The 19,684-nt window shown below is 37.1% G+C and overlaps 1 protein-coding gene across 1 annotated transcript; it reads left to right on the top strand.

Annotated features, from left to right (window-relative positions):
- The first annotated feature begins 1,411 nt into the window (after positions 1 to 1,411).
- LOC115209775 lies at positions 1,412 to 10,486 on the top strand. The gene is made up of 4 exons (XM_029778290.2): positions 1,412 to 1,606; positions 4,694 to 4,760; positions 7,751 to 7,942; positions 8,518 to 10,486. The coding sequence occupies exons 1-4, from the start codon at positions 1,544 to 1,546 to the stop codon at positions 8,541 to 8,543; spliced, it is 348 nt and encodes a 115-aa protein (XP_029634150.1). The 5' UTR covers positions 1,412 to 1,543; the 3' UTR covers positions 8,544 to 10,486.
- Positions 10,487 to 19,684: the final 9,198 nt, after the last annotated feature.

The following is a 19,684-nucleotide window of genomic DNA, read 5'->3' as shown; positions in this document are numbered from 1 at the left end:
ATTCGGTTTCCTTCTAAGGCTCCACTGTCCTGTTTTTGTTCCCAACTTTGACCCTCCATAAATCCCAAATTTTATTTTGGTACTTATGGGAGCAACTGGCTTTGAAGACTCGTATTGTTGTTCAATGCTCAAAATGAGTAGATAGACAGCCAACAACTGATGAAGGGTCGTTCTTTATGTTACTTTCCTGTTTTCCATTTATTTCTCTCATAGTTTGCGTATTGAACTCATTTGTTTCCATATTTCATGTTGTTTACTGTTGGTGACGTCCTGTACCTATATATGCATATGTATGGGTATATAGGCTTTGAATGACCCGTTTGTCTTTTTGTTCGTCCCTTCGTGTATTTCACGTTATTTATTTATGTAAAGGTTTATTATATATATATATATTATATATATATATATATATATATATATATATATATATAGAGAGAGAGAGAGAGAGAGATAGATAGATATGCATATATACGTATATATTACCTATATACATAACTTTATATAACCGCCAAAGAATTTAGCTATTTCTCCTACTATAAGAAGAGTCTCCCAGACAATGTATACTCATATATATTGTTGTGTTTCAGGACGGTCATTTTTTTCTTGCCAAATAAACACTTGCACTATGTTTTTCCTTCACTCGTATATTAATTTTTTTTTTAATTCGTGTCCATTGTCTGGAAATCTTTCGTCACACATCTATGACCTCTTCAGCGACACTTTTCGTTTTTGTGTGTGTTTTCGCTCCATTTACTCAATTTTGTTCTAAGATCCTTATGTGAGCATGTATTTCTGTGTGTGTGTGTGTGTGTGTGTGCGTGCGTGTGTCATAGTTTTTAGCAGCAATGTGGCCTTCCCCTCAGGCCCATTCTCACATCCCATTGTGTTGCTGCTGTCCTAAGATCCGAAAAAAAAAATATGGTACAGTTCCTCTGTGTATGTGTATTCGCCCACGGTGTTGCCATGTATATGTTGACGTATGTACATGTGTGTGTGTGTTTATGTGTGTGTGTGTGTGTGTGTGTGTGTGTGTGTGCGTGCGTGTGTCATAGTTTTTAGCAGCAATGTGGCCTTCCCCTCAGGCCCATTCTCACATCCCATTGTGTTGCTGCTGTCCTAAGATCCGAAAAAAAAAATATGGTACAGTTCCTCTGTGTATGTGTATTCGCCCACGGTGTTGCCATGTATATGTTGACGTATGTACATGTGTGTGTGTGTTTATGTGTGTGTGTGTGTGTGTGTAAAGTCTAGATGGGCTCTACCGTAATGTCTTTGGTTACGATTACATATATTACCTAGATTGGCGATCTTACCCTAGATTTATAAATGAGGGTTTGAATGTTGTCTATACAATATCTTTGAATGTTGTCTATACAATATCTATAAACTAAATCTTGAAAAGATAAAAGGGTGATAAAATAAATCAATGAAATGCTATTCAGTTCGATGTAGGATCGTGCGCTTAATACTCTTAAATCATACGGTGTAGTTAAATAGTATATATACTGAACATCAAGAAAGGCCTGTGTTGTTTTGATTGAATATGGGGGTACATCAGCTTCGAAGTAAAGAAGTTATTGCCGAAGAAGTGTCCGAGAAATACCCAGTAAGATTTCTGACTCTTTTATTTTAATTCGAATTAGTTTCATCAACAAAACAGCGTAAAAACTGACAAAGTTATTTTCGAATATGCTACAAAGAAATATTCATCAGGTGTAACGTATCTGGTTTGTTTATATAACAGGTTACACGCATTGATTTTGAAACACATTAATATACCAGTACATATACAAATAGATCTTATATATATTGTCTCAGAAAGCCATTTACGATTCCTACTCAAATAAAAAGGACAATACATGTATATTTTTTCTGGACACTAAGCATCGAGATGGGCTTATTTACGGCGTTGATGTTTTGGGGGCAACCTTTTATCTACTAGAAGCGGGCCGCATGAGACACAAACTCATCATCAGGCTAGTTGCACTATTAAAAAAAAAAATTAATGATTATTTTTCTCTTGGCCGTTGTTTAGCCTCAACTGTTCTAGTGGGTAGCCATAAACCTCATTTCTTGATCCGAAGTCAATGGGATTGATTGTCCTATGACGGATACTTCGTAACCCATACAATCAAAATTTGAAATTTGATTAGTACTAAAAAAAAAATAGATGACAAATGGTAATGGAATTATAGAGTCAAGGTTATCAATCATACAAAGTTGACCGAGACTTCTAATTTTTCACTTTAACAGCTTATGTTCAACAAGACTGGTTAAAAAAAATAATAACGAACAACTAAAAAAGCCATTAAAGTGAAACTTGAAATCCCAGTCAACTCTAATGTGTGTGTATAAAATTTCCCACTGCAAATCTTTCATTCTGTTTTCGGACAAAGACCTTGCATTTTACATTCCATAATCTCAGCTTATCTTAACTAGGGAAATGGTAACGATAGATAAAATTCTATCCAGGAATAGTCACCGAACATCAACTACATTACACGGAACCTACAAAATCTAACATCCCAGTTTAATCTAGCATAAATTTTGCAATGAAATGTATTAAGTCCTTGACTTTAGGACTGTTATTCATCCTACAGCCAAGATGATGATGGGAGCTTCTGTATGGTCCCGTGACTTGCTAAAAAAAGCAGCCAAATTTCCCTGAAATCATACTGTATTTGCTTTTAAAAAATTCAGTCTCATTATATTGATATGTGAAATATTACTAGTTATTGTATCTATAATTGGCTGGAAATTTGAGAGTTTTAACCTTAAATTATTGTGTTCTTCCAGATTCAGGGTGCAAATAATTTATCACCTTTAATGCTCAAACTCATATCAGGTGTTTATTGATTCCTTGGATAGTCACACAAATCCCCAGGAGTCGAGACTGGCCAATTTCCCGACCCCCTGGTTTATGTTGATATGAATAAAACATGTGCATGTTGTGTAATCATTATTTTGACATTTGTTTGAACATGTCATAGTGGGGACGGCTCTTCAGCTCAGATATTATTCGTTACAACTAGTTCTCAAATCCATTTCTAACTCAGGTCATTCTATATCATCATCATATAAAAACATGAGATGATCATGGCTAGAGCGTCTTTGATCATAAGTATGTTTGAACAGGACCAATCTCAAGCTAAATGACATAACTAAAAATATATTGATCTAAACTTGTAATACTAACTGAAATTCTCATTTATGTAGTTACCGTTGTATCAAAATCTGTTCAGTGAAAGATAACTAGGATGAGATTGTCCCTACAATCTCCAGTTTGAAAAAATAAATTGTTTTTAATTGTAATTTTCACAAACTGAATGGACCGAATTCCTCAGATACAAATCTCAAAAACTATCAGTATGTTTTAATGTAAACTTTGGTTTATGTACATGTTGTGTAATGGAAATCATCATTTTAACAGTTGTTAGGCAATCATCATAACTGTTTGCTTCAGTTTGCTTGAACCAGGTTTTATGACTATAGTTAAATGGTTTGTAGTTGGAACAACATCCAGCTATAGAAAGCAATCAGTTGCTCAAATAAAATCTATCCACCCATGCTAGTATGGGAAGGAAGATGTAAGGTAGTATTACACTTATGTGATCCATTGATTGGTTGTAATACCACTGAAGATAGTTGTGTATTTAGAATAAGAGGTGAGATGGTTGAAAGAATAAGTTATACTACCTACTCAAGTTCCGATAAACCACAGATATTTTGTGTTTGTAGATTCATATATAACTGTCACTAGAAATAAATATCAGATTACTTGGGAATGTTACCTGCAGTAAAAGAGGTATTCTGTCCAAGATGTTTTAAAATCCTGTGTACAATATCATAAAATGAAAGCTAATCATGGCTTTTGAAAACCTGTTGAGGTTTAGAAGATAATTACTGTTAACAAATCAGCTTGGTAGAGTATTCTATATCTTTCAACTAGATAAGGGAACTCGTTCTTGTAAGGTAATAAGTCAGTCTTCAATAATACACAGCACACCTGCTAATACAGCCTCTTGTTTCTTATTTATAGGTAGGTGGTGTCAGCCATTAGGTGTAAAGTGTCTTCTTGGCCCTGAACACAGAGCAAATGGAAGGAGTTGAAAGATATGTCTCACCCTACTTTACTTTATAGGATGGTATCTTATTGATGTGGTCACTTTTGATTCTCAGGAACTGATACAACACAATAAAAACAAACATGATGATAATGATGAGGTTGATTGATTATTATGATGGTGATAATGGTAATGATGAGTAAACAGTAAAACAGTGATGAAACAACAATGTTATTTATGATGAAATCATCATCATCATTTAAAGTCTGTTGTCCATGCTGGCATAGGTTTGACGGTTTGACCAGGGCTTGTAAGCCGGAAAGCTGCACCAGACTCCAGTCTGATCTGGTATAGTTTACTATAGCTGGATGCCCTTCCTAACACCAACCACTCTGAGAGTGTAATAGGTGCTTTTACATGCCACTTGCACAGGTGCTATTTTCCATGACTGATTTTGCTCTGCTTGATGGGTCCTTCTTCTCAAGCACAGCATAATGCCAATGATCTCAATCATTGCCTCTGTGAGAATGGTCGTGATGATGATAGTGATGCTGATGATAATGATGACAGGATTGTCATGTGTTTCCCTTCTGTTTCAGTTTCTCATCCAAATTTCTTTGTCATTACAGCACTTCCGTACCTATGCGCAGTGTCAGAACAGAGCTTTTACTCTTGGGTCACTCACATTTCTGGCAAGTAAGAACCAGTTTCAATTTATTTCTAATTTCATTATTTGAAAAGGAAAATGGAATTCTTGTAATGTATGTGTATGCATGTGTGTGTGTGTGAGAGAGAGAGAGAGAAATTATGAGTGAGTGTGTTTGTGTGTGATGCCTACACTACTTGTACCATAAATATAGGTTTTCTACTGTACATATAGATATTTAAATACATATATCCATAGATAACATACACACGTGTATTGTGCAGATCATAAACCCCTTATTAGTTCCTTTCATTATTCTATCTATTTCATTACCATGTAAACATAGTTTTGTCTTCCTCGCTGTTGTCTTAAAACAAACTTAGGTTCCTTCACTTGTATTTACTATTCATCACCTATTCATTTATTCAACTGTGTCACATCGTCACTTATTTCTCTAATTTTGTCACAGATTGGCTGACTAAAAATTCTAAGATTTTTCAATTCTATTTCACTATTATCAGCATTTGCTGTTTCATTAAATTATGTTACCCAAAATCCCAGAAGAATATTTTTCTCCCTCGTGTTCAATCCTTGACTAGCCTAACTCTAGCCTCCTCTCTCTCTTTCTTTCAATAATCACTTGCTTCGCCAACACTTCCCCCTCCTCCGCCACCCCACCCGATATAAACTAGCGCAAGCACTCAGATTCCCCTACTGCATTTTAATAACTCTGCCGAAAGAATACGAATCCAGAAGATGCTCTTCTCTAATTTTGCTATTTCGCGGTATGCCCGCTGATCCCCACCACCTGTACCGGAAGTCACTATCCTCTGTCATCCTTTGGTTGTCTCCCATGAACATTTCTAAAGGCTTAACGCCATCCCCACCTCTACTTAGGGTTTATTTCCTATGTAATGTAGTGATCATATAGCACATAAAAATGATGGTGTAGTGTATGCAGGTTGAAAGCTATTGTTTGTTTATGAATTCTACCAAATGCGAGCTTTATTTTCAGGTACATGACGCCGCTGTCCCCCATCCCAGGGTCTCACAGGCCCACACCTCCCACACCCTCAGGCTTGGCACACTCAGTGTGAGCACACTGAAAGGTAGGTCTGGTGAGATTGTTGAGATGCTTGAACAGAGACATGTAGATTTGTGCTGCATCCAAGAAGAAAGGTGGAGAGGAAGTTCTGCTAGGTTCCTCACAGGCAAAGAACACAGGTACAAGATTTTCTAGGCAGGGAACATTGATGACAGGATATTTTAGTCCTGACAATAACCTTTCTTTTGTGCTAGTGACATGGTAAAATATGCCTATTCCAGGATAGCATGTTGCCATTTGTGGTCCTACACCATCTGATACACATAACAAAAGAAAAGACTGTCAATCTCTATTATTGTTTATGCTAGTTTGTGTATCAGATGGTGTAGGACCACAAATGGCAACATGCTATCCTGAAACAGACAGGGCTTATAAGAGGGATTCATCTGGCTGGTATATAGGTTGAGGCTCCAGAGAGTCAAGGAGGTACAGTAAATATCTCTTGGATACTTTCCTAAGAAAAAAAAACCCTCATAGCCCCACCACCCTGAATTCTAGTTAATGTGATATTAAGTTCTAGTTTTTGAAAGGTCATAAGACTTCCCTTATTTTATTTAGATTCTGTCCATTTATATTTGTCAGAAATAGTTAGATCCTCATTTCTTTACAAGCCTATGTCTAATGTGTTAAATTTAATTTAAACCTAATTCTATCTCTCTCTCTCTACACACACATATATATACAAGACCTGTTGAGTCAAGTAAAACCAAAATCGCAGCTGTGGCCAGTGCCCCCTGGCTGGCCCCCATTCTGGTGGCACATAAAAGGCACCATCCAAATGTGGTCGATGCCAGGCCCGCCTGACTGGCTCCTGTGCCAGTGGCACATAAAAATCACCCCCCTACACTCTCGGAGTGGTTGGCATTAGGAAGGGCATCCACCTGTAGAAACACCGCCAGATATTTTAGTCCTAACAATAACCTTTCTTTTGTGCTAGTGACATGGTAAAATATGCCTGTTCCAAGCTGTAAAGTGGTTGCTACTATGAAGGAGCTACAACCAATAAAACCATACCAATAATAAAAAAAAAAAAACTGACATAAACAATAATAGAGATTGACAGATTGGAGCCTGGTGCAGCCACTGGCTCTCCAGACCTCAGTCAAACCATCCAGCCCATGCCAGCATGGAAAACAGATGTTAAACAATGATGATGATGATTATATATATATCAACTAAGGGCTTTCATCTGGTTTCTATCTACCAAATTTCATTATTTACATTTGATGGATATTTGTCCTCATCTTGTTTGTTGTTAACACAATGTTTTGGCTGATATACTCTCCAGCCTTCATCAGGTGTCTTGGGGAAATTTCAAACCTGGGTTCTCATTCCTAAGGTATTTTTTGATGTTATTATTATTATTATTCAGGTCACTGCCTGGAATCAAACTCGGAATCTTGGTGTTAGTAGCCCGCGCTCTTAACCACTATGCCATATGCCTGTGGGCAATTATAGAGTGAATTTTAGGGCTTATAAATCTAATAATAATAACATCGAAAAATACCTTAGTAATGAGAACCCAGGTTCAAAATTTCCCCAAGACACCAGGTGAAGGCTGGAGGGTATATCAACTGAAACGTTGTGTTAACAACAAAGAAGATGAGGACAAATATCCGTCAAATGTAAATAATGTACATAATTCCTCATCTCTCAAATATAGAACTGTATTACCAAATTTTATTCACAAGGAATTAGTCAACCCAAGGAGGCTTTGGTAAGAGACACTTGACAAAGATACTATTGTACTATACATTGGCTTCTAACTTGTAACCATACAGTAGCAAAGTGAACTTAAGCATACATCCACGCCTATAATTCATATAAGTATGTTACACATTTTCGACTGCAAGTTGCAAAGTGGAGAAAAATTAAATAAATAAAATATTTAACACATTTAACTCTATTTGTTATTTTATTGCATTTATTCCACAGTGGCCTCTGGCATTTACATTGCTCAAGAATTGATGAGATCAAAACTCCCTTTTGGTAGGAATGGATTTTTACTGGCTCCTGTCTTTCTCGGATGTCTGTCAGGTTATTTCATAACTCAGCACAACACCAGACTTTGTCAGCAAATGTGGGTGTCCCTTGAAGAGAAACAACCTGTAACTACATCAGAATCTGGTAATTACATTTATTTATTTATTGTTGATGATGTTGATGTAGAGTGCCTCTTCCCTTCCTAATCCATCACCACCGCCACCACCACCAAATAGTTCTTACCTGAACAAAGCTATGTCCAGAGGATAGTATTTGATTGAACGTTTGGTAGTGATGCACATGCATATACTGAGGTGTATGCTTCATTTTGCCATTGTTAGTGGTGGTGGTGGTATTCGATTTAGTATGAAAGTGTCAGTTCATTGTTTGTAAGACAAGTGTATTGGGTGGGGTTACAGCCTGACAATGTGGTTATATTGTGTGGATTGTGTAGTGTGGTAACTGGCCAGGGTATCTTGATGGGAAGAGTTGAGGTGGTGTGGAAGTTAGAATATGTTGAGTGGATAAATTATAACAATCAAAATATGTTGTGAGAGTTATAACATGGCAGGGAAGACGTTGTGTGGAGTGGGTATATGTTAGCCAGAATGTATTGTGTGAAGTAATAGCATAGCACTAGAATAGAATTGATTGTTGTGATGAGAATGACAATGACAATGATGATAATGATGATGTTTTTTTTATTCTTCTAATTGCAGAGAAATTAACCCAGGATAGTCATTGATACTATTATTGAAGACCCAAGTCATACAAACGCATGTTATGTTTCTGAGTGTTTTTACTAACTGGATCAGCAACAATCTGATTACTATTACTGTTGTCGATAGAATAAAGTACCAGTCGAGTACTGGGGTTGATATAACCAACTGTTCCCCTCCCTCCAAATTTCTGGCCTTGTACCTGTGTAAGAAATTATCCTAAAACATTTTCTATTTAATTATATAGTTTCTCTGATGGGTTCTTGTAATTACCCATATTCATTACATTGGCAAAGTGGGGTGAATACTTCATAAATACTCATAAACCACACATCATATGTGATTGAGTATATGTGTGTGCATCTGAGATTTTTCTCTCTTTCAGTCCTCCTAGTTGCATATGTGTAGCTTTGAAATATTTACAACACATTGTGTTTGTGTGTGTGACCTGTATTGTGAAGAATCATTCTGTTTTGTTTTTTTGTGTGATAGAGGTAGAGGAATGCTGAAAGTGCATGTAGAGAACTAAAAGATGTTGCTGAAAGAGGTGGTAAAAAAGCTGATTAAATGAAGTATACATTGGATTTGGAATTAACATCTTTAACTGACAATCCACTTGGCAATTTCAATTTTGTATGATAAAGCTAATGATGCATTTAAAAAATTTCAAACCTTGGGTACCCTCATCTTAAGATGTAAATATGGAGTAAAATGCAGAATCTGAAGAAACTGATGGTGTTGTGCATCAGCAGAAAGGAACCAATCCATTGAAGAAGTTGAGTTGCTGTGAAGAATGAAATAATGTGGCACAATTTCCCTTCTTTTTCTGTGAGAAAGGATATATAGATAGGCTTTGATTGTAAGATTGAGAAATACACACTCAAAAAGGCACTAAACGATATCATTGCCATGCCATTTATTATGTAAAAATATACTAAATAAGATGCAAACCTAAACCTTTCATTTTCATATCTGAAGGTCAACAGAGATTATGGTCAGAGTCGTGGTACACTTGGTCAACATCACTTTTTGTTACACCCGCAGGAAGAGTTGAGTTGAATGCAGCACTTCTCACTTAACAAAAAAAAACATTAACCTTTTAGCATTTAGACTGGCCATATCTGGCCAAAATATTTTACCTGTTTTATGTTTAAACTGGCCAGATTTTGTCCCTCATACCTACCCCACAATATCATTCAAACAACAGGTACCTCATAAAAATCTGAAAGCTATAAGACAAGGTGAATAAATAAACATTACATTTGACAGAATAATCCAAATGTTAAAGGGTTAATGTTGCTATGCTACTGCTGCTGCTTATTTTGTAGGAAATACTCATCTGTACCATTGAGTACAGCAAACTATCTTGGCCATGTCCACAGTGCAACATCAGTGATAAGTTATGAATCTTCAGCCCTTCAGCTGAATGACTGGTACTGACTTAGTCATATCAATCTCGACACAGATACAGTAGCAAAAATGTTAATATGTCATTTATAAGAATTTATACAGGTGTAACCTATGTCGTTTATAAGTTTTCTTGCCCACTTGACAGTTATCAACAGCATAACACATTCTTACATATGTCTTCATATGCTGTTGATAATAAACTCTCAGAAAGGTGAACCACAGCAATAACACTCACACTTGTTACTGTAAATCAGGGGGGAAAAAACTGGTCGAAGAGCTGGAAAATGGAAGAAATAATCATGGTAAATTTCATCCAAAGGATTGATATCAACATCTGTTCATTCTGTTAAGCCTTCCATTAGCTTCAGTTGGGAGTCTTGTTGAGTAAAACCAGAGTTTCTTTGTTTTACTTACAAAATATGGAGATGAATATTTACAGTGAACAATATCAGCCATTTCAGTTAATACTCATGTTGGTAACAAGAAGAATTTAAATCTCTTGAAATTATCTATTTTTTTGTAAATAAAATGTGAAAAAACAAACAATTTGAAAACTACATATTTACTTTTATTTTATTTCTTTATAAATAACATCATGCATAAAAATTAAGTCTATTGTTGTTATTGTTCAGCCTCAGGTCAGCTCTAATTAAGCAAACCTAAGATCAAAGATAATCCAGCTTTGACCATCCTTTTTTTTTTTTTTTTATGTGTACAAGGAATTCAGAATTGCATTTTCTGTGTCCTTTTGTAAAACTGGTATGTCATCTTGATTGTCTTATTTCATTACTATCAATGGCTAAAGCAGTGAGCTGGCAGAAACGTTAGCACGCCTGGCAAAATGCTTAGTGGTTTTTCGTCTACTGTTACGTTCTGAGTTCAAATTCTGCTGAAGTCGACTTTGCCTTTCATTCTTTCGGGGTCAATAAATTAAGTACTAGTTACATACTGGGGTCAATCTAATTGACTGGCCCCCTCCCCAAAAATTCTGGACCTTGTGCCTAGAGTAGAAAAGATTATTATCTATGGATGGCAGATTCTGTTGGGTACTGGAAAAAATGGTCTTTGTTTCTATGTACTGAATTTGAATCCTAGCCAAAATCAACTTTGCCTTTTTGTCCCTCTGGAGATGAAAAAATAAGTACCAGTCAAGTATTGGAGTAAATTTAATCTGTTGTTCATTCTTCCAAATGCTTGGCTTTGTATGTGTCTTAGAAATCTCTTTTAGCAAAGACCAGAGGATGGCAAAATTTGTAGGATGTCAGACAAATTACTACTTTATGGTGGGTAGTTATATGAGTTTATATTTTGAATTCAAATCCTACCAAGATCATTGGATGTTACCATTCAGCATTCTGAAGTCCTTTCTAGTAGAAAATCCTTGTTCTAGGTTCAGTTCTCCTGTGGAGTACCTTGGGCAACTGTCTTCTTCCATACCTTTCAGTTGATCAATGCCTTGTGTATAGAATTCTGTAGACAGAAATAGTGTGAAGCCTGTTCATCATCATCATTTAACATCTGTTATCCATGCTGGCATGGGTTGGATGGTTTGGCCAGGCTGGCATACTGCACCAGACTCCAGTCTGATTTAGCATGGTTTTCTATGGCTGGATGCCCTTCCTAACACCAACCACTCCGAGAGCATAATGGGTGCTTTTACATTCCACCAGCACAGGTGCCATTTGTGTGACACCAGTGTCTGCCACAACTGTGCATTTTGCTCAGCTTGATAGGTTTTCTCAAGCATGATATGATGCTAAAGATCTCAGCCACTTTGCCTCCCTGCATGTACGTGTATTTTAACCATGCAGCTCTTCTACAAGGATTTGCTCTTCTTCCCCACTTCTCTCATACTTTAACCACTCATCCCCTAGTATAAAACCAATCATCCCCTCCCTTGGGGTTCATAGACTTATGAGCTTTATGGTGTCGTCAATAGTGCTGGTGGCATGAGAAAATCACCCCCTACATGCTGTAAAATGTGCTGCAGTCCTTGGATCCATCGGATCCTGTCAAACCATCCAACCCATGCTGCATAGAACATGAAATGATGACGATGATGTATGTATATGAGAAAAATTATCCTCTTTATTCACTTTTGGTAAATGTAACAGCATCCAGGCAGGGTGATGTCATCAGACAGCTATATATAAATGAAATAATTAAATGATCCAATGGAGTTAATTATTAATGAAAAGATGATGTACTGAATATCATGCAAAGTAAATTATTTATTTTTTTGAAATTTCCCTGAGTAGAAGACAAAACAAAATGCTGGAGGTAATCATTAGTGATTCTCGAGGAGAAATAATTTCAAAATATCAATAATAAATTCTCAATTTAACTTACATGCTTGGAGAAGGTCAATGTGATGTTTGTTGCAAGCAAGGGATCATAGTGTATATGTTAGTCTATTGGACCTCATCAGCATATTATAGCATCACTTCACTTACAAAACAGAAATTTAATTTTTACTTATAGAAAAGGATTAGCTATGTTTTTGGCCAAGGGTAATTTGTATAATTAAAAATAAAGAATTAAGGGAAATAACCCAAGGAGGCCAATGCATGGATTTATATTTGAATGTTTTTCTTTTTTTTATAAAGTCAAAATAGTGTAGGTTGTATGAAATAATACACATCAATGGTTTGTACTTTACCTTTGATTTCTTAGTCCTGAAATACAAGCCTTCAACTTGTATAATCTTGTTACAACTTGAATTGGTTTAATTTTATGAGAAAAAAATTAAAAAGCACATATATATACGAGCAAAGCACCCCCTGTCCAATGGACGGTGCTGAGTTGTCAAACATTTAAACCAAATTTTCTCAAAACAACTTGTCTGACCATCCCATGTGGCATTATTTCAAGCCAGCTGGCTTTTTTTGCACAAACTGCATGTGCATTTTTCTCACGTACGCATAGTATTGATCGCAACAGCTGATTTACTTGCGCGTACAAATGCACGTTCCCACAGCTTTATCGATCACATTCTCACCTGGAATCGATTTTTGTAATTTTTTCAAGACTTATATATGCCCTGATACCATCAGTATCTACATATCAAATTTGAGTGCAATCAGATGGAGGATGCCCGAGATCCTAGAAGGCACACACACAGAAAGACAGAACGGATTTTATATAATAGATAATCCAAAATTAGGGAATGGAATATATAAAATCCAGGCTATACATGTTTCATTGCTAGCAGAACTTCAGAAGTAGTAATTACCCAAACAAGGGGTAATCCGCTAGCTACTTGGGCCAAAGATACCTTAATCAAATGAAGGTTACATGTTAATTTGCAGGAGATTTGATTGAAAATGCATGGAAAGCACAGAGTGAGAAAATATATATATATCAGACAATGTTAGATATCTAAGTTGGGGTGTAGTTAACCGCATGTTGTACATAACACTGAACTCTTAATTTTTAAAAAATTTCTCTCTGGGGGACGAAAAAACCTTGCAGCAATTATAAGCAACTCTCAAGGAAAAAGGAGATAACTTAAAGAAATGTACAGATTTTTTTAATTAAAAAAATTTTTTTTTCATGCTTGAGAAAAGCAGTCTTGTCTGTGCTGCACACAAAGGATAACTATGTATGAGATGCAGGCATAGCTGTGTGGTTAAGAAGTTTGCTTCCTAAACACAAGGTTCTGAGTTCAGTCCCACTGTATGGCACCTTAGGCAATGTCTTCTACTATAGACTCAGGCTAACCAAACCCTTGTAAGTGGATTTTGTGGACAGAAATTGAAAGGAGCTTGTAAGTGTATATATATATATATATATATATATCTGTATGTGTGCTTGTCTCCTTGTCTTGACATTGTGTGATAGTTGTAAATGAGTGCTACTGTTTTACAAGCAGTGACAATCATTTCCAATATTTGATTAAAACATGCCTGACCAGAGGGAAATATTACTACTTGAAAATAAGTCAGAGTTGGCAACAAGAAGGGCATCCAACCATAGAAAATCTGTCAATAAATTCCATCTGATCAACACAAGCATAGAAAAGAGGATATTAAAATCATCATCATCATCGTTTAACGTCCATTCTCCATGTTAGCATGGGTTGGACGGTTCGACCGGGGATCTGGAAAGCCAGAAGGCTGCACCAGGCTCCAGTCTGATCTGGCAGTGTTTCTACAGCTGGATACCCTTCCTAACACCAACCACTCCGTGAGTGTAGTGGGTGCTTTTTACGTGCCACTGGCACAGGTGCCAGGTGAGGCTGGCAACGGCCACGATCGGATTGGTGCTTTTTATGTGCCACCAGCACGGAAGCCAGTCTAAGTGGCACTGGCATCAGCCACGTTCAGATGGTGCTTTTTATGTGCCACCAGCACAGGGATCACAACTGCAGTTTCCATTGATTTTTGATGTTGGTGTACTTGACTCAATGGATCTCCTCAAGCACAGGGTCGAAACGGTGTTTCTTTACTTGCCACCTGCACACAAGTCAGTCCAGCGGCCCTGGCAACTGCCGGGTGCCAGTCATAGGATTGGTTCAATTTCGATGTTTCAATCTGTTATGTTTTATCAGCATAACACAGTGTCAACTTGCTATCATATACAAAGATACAAAGAGAGAGAGAGAGATAAATAGCAGGTAGACAGATTGATATCAATAGGTCAACTACATAGATATCTATAGATATATTTGTGTATGTGTGTGTATACTGACAGGCAGACTTGAACTCGGAACTAAGGTGCTTGAATCTAAATACATTAATGTATTTACTCCAGTATTTTCTAATGTGTTGGTCATTTCTACCATTAACCAAAGTAAATAGCCAGAGAAGCTCTTTGGTATGGTTTATAATGTGCTTTGTTAAATCTGACCCAAATTCTACTCACTAAACATATAAGAATGACTTAACATGATACAGTTTAAAGTTTAAAGTAAATATTTTTTTTTAATATTGCCTATAGTGATAATATGACTAATCCTACTGTAAATAGTTGTTTAACTCCCACTTGAAATATACAGACGTGGCTAGAATATCCTCACCATACATGCACACACATACACATGCATATGTGTGTATTAATGTATGTTTTCTTTCTGAGAATAAAGCAACTCACTGCTGTATGTATCCCTCTTCAAGACTTCACTGTTTTTCTTGTTTAAACTAGTCTTGTACTCCCACCCTTGTCATCTCAATGAGGAAGAGATTGAAGTCCACTGCTATCTTTGACTCCTTGCCCACCCTGAACAGTTCAGCTACTTAGTGCTACTTAGAAGCCACACACATCTGCTTGGAACTGAGTAACATGCATCCATCTTAATGTTAAAGACCTGATAGTGACTTTATTGCCTACATTGTGCCTCTGTCACAGGGGCCGATCAAAAGCTATTGTTTTCTATTGTTTTAGTGCACTGACTTTGGCTCTGACAATTCAGCTTTTGTGTTGCACATAAAAAACATAGTTAAGGGCCATTCTTGCCATTAGTATATTGGCTGTGATTCCTTCACTAGATAGTCACCTTATCTAGATTGCTAATTAGTTTGCTCTCCAATCTATTTCTCTCTACTGCTATCAACGCTGCTCTAATTGCCCTCTTCAAGGTGGTGTACCATGGTTATTTACAATAGCCCCTGTTAATTGCTGCTTAATCAATTAACAAATCCAGTCCCTGTAGTCTTTGCATGCTGGTAAGGACATGTTCAACTTCTAATAATAGAGTCCCTGTCAATGAGCCTTATCTAAGTTGACTGAGCAGATCAAAAATTTGTAGTTTATGTTGGCTGACCAGCTTAAAATGTGAACATCATACTCTATCCCTACTTGATGACCCACCACACATTCTATCTAGATTATGATCTGGATGTCCAGTTGGTGTGGCATCATGTCCACACTGGTACATCAGGGAAATCTAGTCAGTACCTGTCAAACAGAAAATTGTTGTAGCTTCCAAAGCTTTTGCAAACTCTATTCTCATGCAATCTTCCCACACAGTCCTATGTGCATCTAAAATACAGTTCCAGTCCTCCACTAGTAGTAATGATTAGGATCTCCCCAGGAAAACTTCTTCATAACTGAAGAAATTGGTCTGCTCTACCACTTTGAAGTATTGACAACCCAACTGTGGTGCCTTCAGACTAGTGTCTGAAGGCACCACTTTCACTGCTGCTTTACACTCAAAACTACCGATTTACTGTTTGCATCCAAAATTGTCAGCATCTTGAAATCTAAGGATTTTTGGAATAACAGTGCCATCTCACCACCTGATCCTGACAGACCACAAAATATGTACACCTAGTATACATCAGAATTGGGTGAGGATGCATATGCTCTAGGGGTGCTGGTCATATTAATGGCTGTTACATCTGTGCCTCATGACCTGAGATTATTGAGTAAGTAACCTGGCTTCCAAGATGACCCCATTGATACACCCAACTTTGAAGATAAGCATGTTTGTTGGAGACAAAGGAATGGAAAAAGTTACTTACGTTTGTCCTCAAGGAGTGTGATTAATTCATTTTCCTTGTTGGTTTAGAGGGAAGTTTTGAAAGGTATTTGTAAAGTATTCCTATTGGGCTTTTTTTTTTTTTTTTTTCGAAAAGATGCAATGTCAAAGGGAACATTTCTTTTTAACTCTCTCCGTATCTGTAAATCTGTTTGTATTAAGAGGCTATCTTTGGGAGTTTGGGGGAAGAAGCTCTTCAAAGCCTTCCCCATTGGTAACAATGTTTTAGTTGTTTATTACCCCCTCCATCAATTCAATGTTGCACTTTTGAACAACTGTGAAGTTTATTTTTTTTTACTGTATTGATTCTGTGATTGGTATTTTTCTTTTTTCTGTGATTGTATTTGGAGTAATATGTGTGATTTTCGTTGAAGTTGTTATTGTTGCTACTGTTAAGATTTTGGTAGAGCTACAGGTGTGTTGTAACCTTAAAAACAGTCTATCATCCCTTTAAATTATCCAGCTTTCTTCTTGGGGCAGCTGATTACTCCCTACTGCACTTCCCTCTGGTTTGGTTTCATTGCTTGGTGAGATCCATGATCCAGGGAGGTCTTTAAGTAGTTGAGAGGGGAGATGAGTCTGGAACTATGTGTATGCTTGTGTTTGCAATTTTCTGGGGCGGGGGGGGGGGCATCGTTGGGAGGTTTTCTTTTGGTGAGGGTTTAATATCATGGTTTACTGTTGTATTGGGAATATCTGTTTTGTTTTTGCTGCTGCCATTGCTGGTTTTGTTGTAGTTCTTGATGCTGTTCTAGATGAGATATTGGCAGGAGTGCAGGCCTTCTTTCTGCTCCTCTTTGCAGGTGTGGAGAGAGGACCTTGAAATGGTTGGCACTGCTGTATAAGTAGCACCTCAGTTTTCTCCTTTCTACCATAAATCCAGTTTTTGTCTCGTTAGAGTTCAGTAAGATTCAGAATTTAGTCTAGATTTTGTAGTTTGATTTAGATACCTTTCAACTCAATTCTCAACAAGTTTTCCTGTCAGTGTCTCGTAATGTCCAGAAGGGAATCAGCTCCTTCTAAAACAACTCGTGCTACCACCCAACCAGATATATAATTCGGGTAACACATCAGCAATGTTAATGTTCACCACATGCCTGTCCAAGTATGAAAATCAAAAAGAAGCCCTAGCTACTGCTTGGGACAATATAATGCCTCTATTCATGTTCTTCAGAGAAGAATCTAACAAAAAATTTTTTACCCCACCTCTATCCTTCACTGTATTTTTCTCGATTAAAAAAAGAAAATCAAGCACCACTAGCTGATGTATGAAAATTTAAATTGGAATTTTGAAAGATGTATCTATAAAAGGATAATTGCAGTTGTTTAAAATGCAGGCAAGAATAGTTTTAATTGAAGAAAATGATAGTGGGACAAACATTATCTTTTGCTTTCTTCTCTGTCTTAGAAGTAGTTTGTTGCACATAGAGGTGATCTACTATTGTTATTGTTGATGATGATAATGATGTGCGCGCGTGTGTACTCACTAAACAAATATAGACAGTTTCCAATTTCGTGGACCGCTTGTGTGTATGAACTGGGGAAGGGTTACATATTATAGACAAAGATCATAAAACAAACAGTGCTTAGTCACGAACAGTAATGGTGGTGGTAATGGTGATGATGCTATTATAATTGAACTGTAAGGTCTGCCCTGATCGAGGGAAAAAACTTTTCCTACAGGTTTCCCACTATATGACTATATGTGAGATCTATTTTCATAGATATACCATGTCTCTTTCAAGATGAGGACCATGCAGCACACTATGACATAAAGTGATGAATCGTATGACATTCTGGACATATTGCACCTTCACTGTCCAGTCTATTTCTGAACGCCAGTACGTTCTGGTGACGGTCACAACTGAGGTGATCGTGGACTCAAAGCGCAGCAGTTGCTGCTCCTCTGCATTTGTTGGTGATGTGTATCCCAAGTGCTTTGAACTACTGAGGATTATTGATATTAAAGCTATTTCTGCATCTGTGTTCCATATGTTTCCTTATCTGAGTTGGAAAGATAATGGTTTTGGAATCGCCCAAAAACTCTAACCTTATACACTGGGTGTACGTATTCTTTACTTTTGTCAACAAGTGGCAACGAACTACGTCCGTCACATGTCGAGGCTGTCCTTAAAGTTTTGATATTTTCGTTTCGTTATGAAGGAGTCTGTGGGTTTGGTGGTACGCGAATCGGGGACGTGCGATACAAGTATATATCGATACAAGTATATATCGTGCATGCGCCAGTCAGCTCGTAGGATCGACTGCCTACGTCTGGCTAGCACGGACGCGCGTCTGCGCGAACCGGGTCCAGTCTACGCTACTAGTACCGGGTTTGGTCTATATACATAGTTTTGGATTCTTTGTGGTTTACTCTGATTTGTTGTAGAGAAATGGCAGGTTCAGGTAGGATTAATATAGTCTATGGTGGATTTAATGTAATATGTGTACAACCACTGTTGTTCTTTCCTGTTATCAAATGCGTTTTCTGTAATTCCATTTTCTTTTCCTTACAATGACTTCTGGGTGTTGTGAATATTGCACGTTTTGTGACTTTAAAGTCACATACACAAAACGTATGAGCGAGTGTTATGTTTATGAGTGTAATCGTAGGTAGTACTTGTTCTTGGTGTTGATAACAAGAAAGAAGACAGTGGATTGTTAATTGTACGGTTGGATTAGTGCAGTAATGACACTAGAACGACGGAATGATGTGAATATGTCATGAAGCTATTTGTAGTTTTGTAGAGATGTGATAATGAAGAGTGAAGGAAAGAACAGAATAAGTGACCATGTAGAGGTTTCCCCCGTTGGCTCGAGGGCTATGCAGCTAGAAGTAGATGGCACCATGTAATGAAAGTTTTTTTTTGTTAAAGGAATAAATGAGCTCTTTCAAAGGTTCAAGATTATGAAGGTTGTATGAAGAACTTACCACTTTAATAAATAAAAGGGTTAATATTTTTTGAACGATTACGTAACTGTCATCAAGATTTCCTCAAGGAGATCGCACCGTTATGCTTTGCAGGTCAAGTGGTTTAATACGCTCTTTTGCAGTTTAAACAATGCGAATTTACGATTAACTTAGGATATCTTAAAGTTGAAAACCTCATCAGTTTCATTGATTCTTATATTGCAGTCTGAAATATTTTTGGACCTCCATCCAGAGTCGTCTCAAGATATAGATACACTGGGCAGTTTTCTGGGACCTTAGGGGACTAATGTTAATTTAAGTAAACTGTGTAGGTTGCGTGTGGATGAGGTAGAAAGGGTACGAAACTA

Source organism: Octopus sinensis, linkage group LG3, assembly GCF_006345805.1.
Source record: "Octopus sinensis linkage group LG3, ASM634580v1, whole genome shotgun sequence".
NCBI lineage: Eukaryota > Metazoa > Mollusca > Cephalopoda > Octopoda > Octopodidae > Octopus > Octopus sinensis.
The sequence above is the reverse complement of the archived record's forward strand: the minus strand, read 5'-3'. Positions and strand labels throughout refer to the sequence as shown.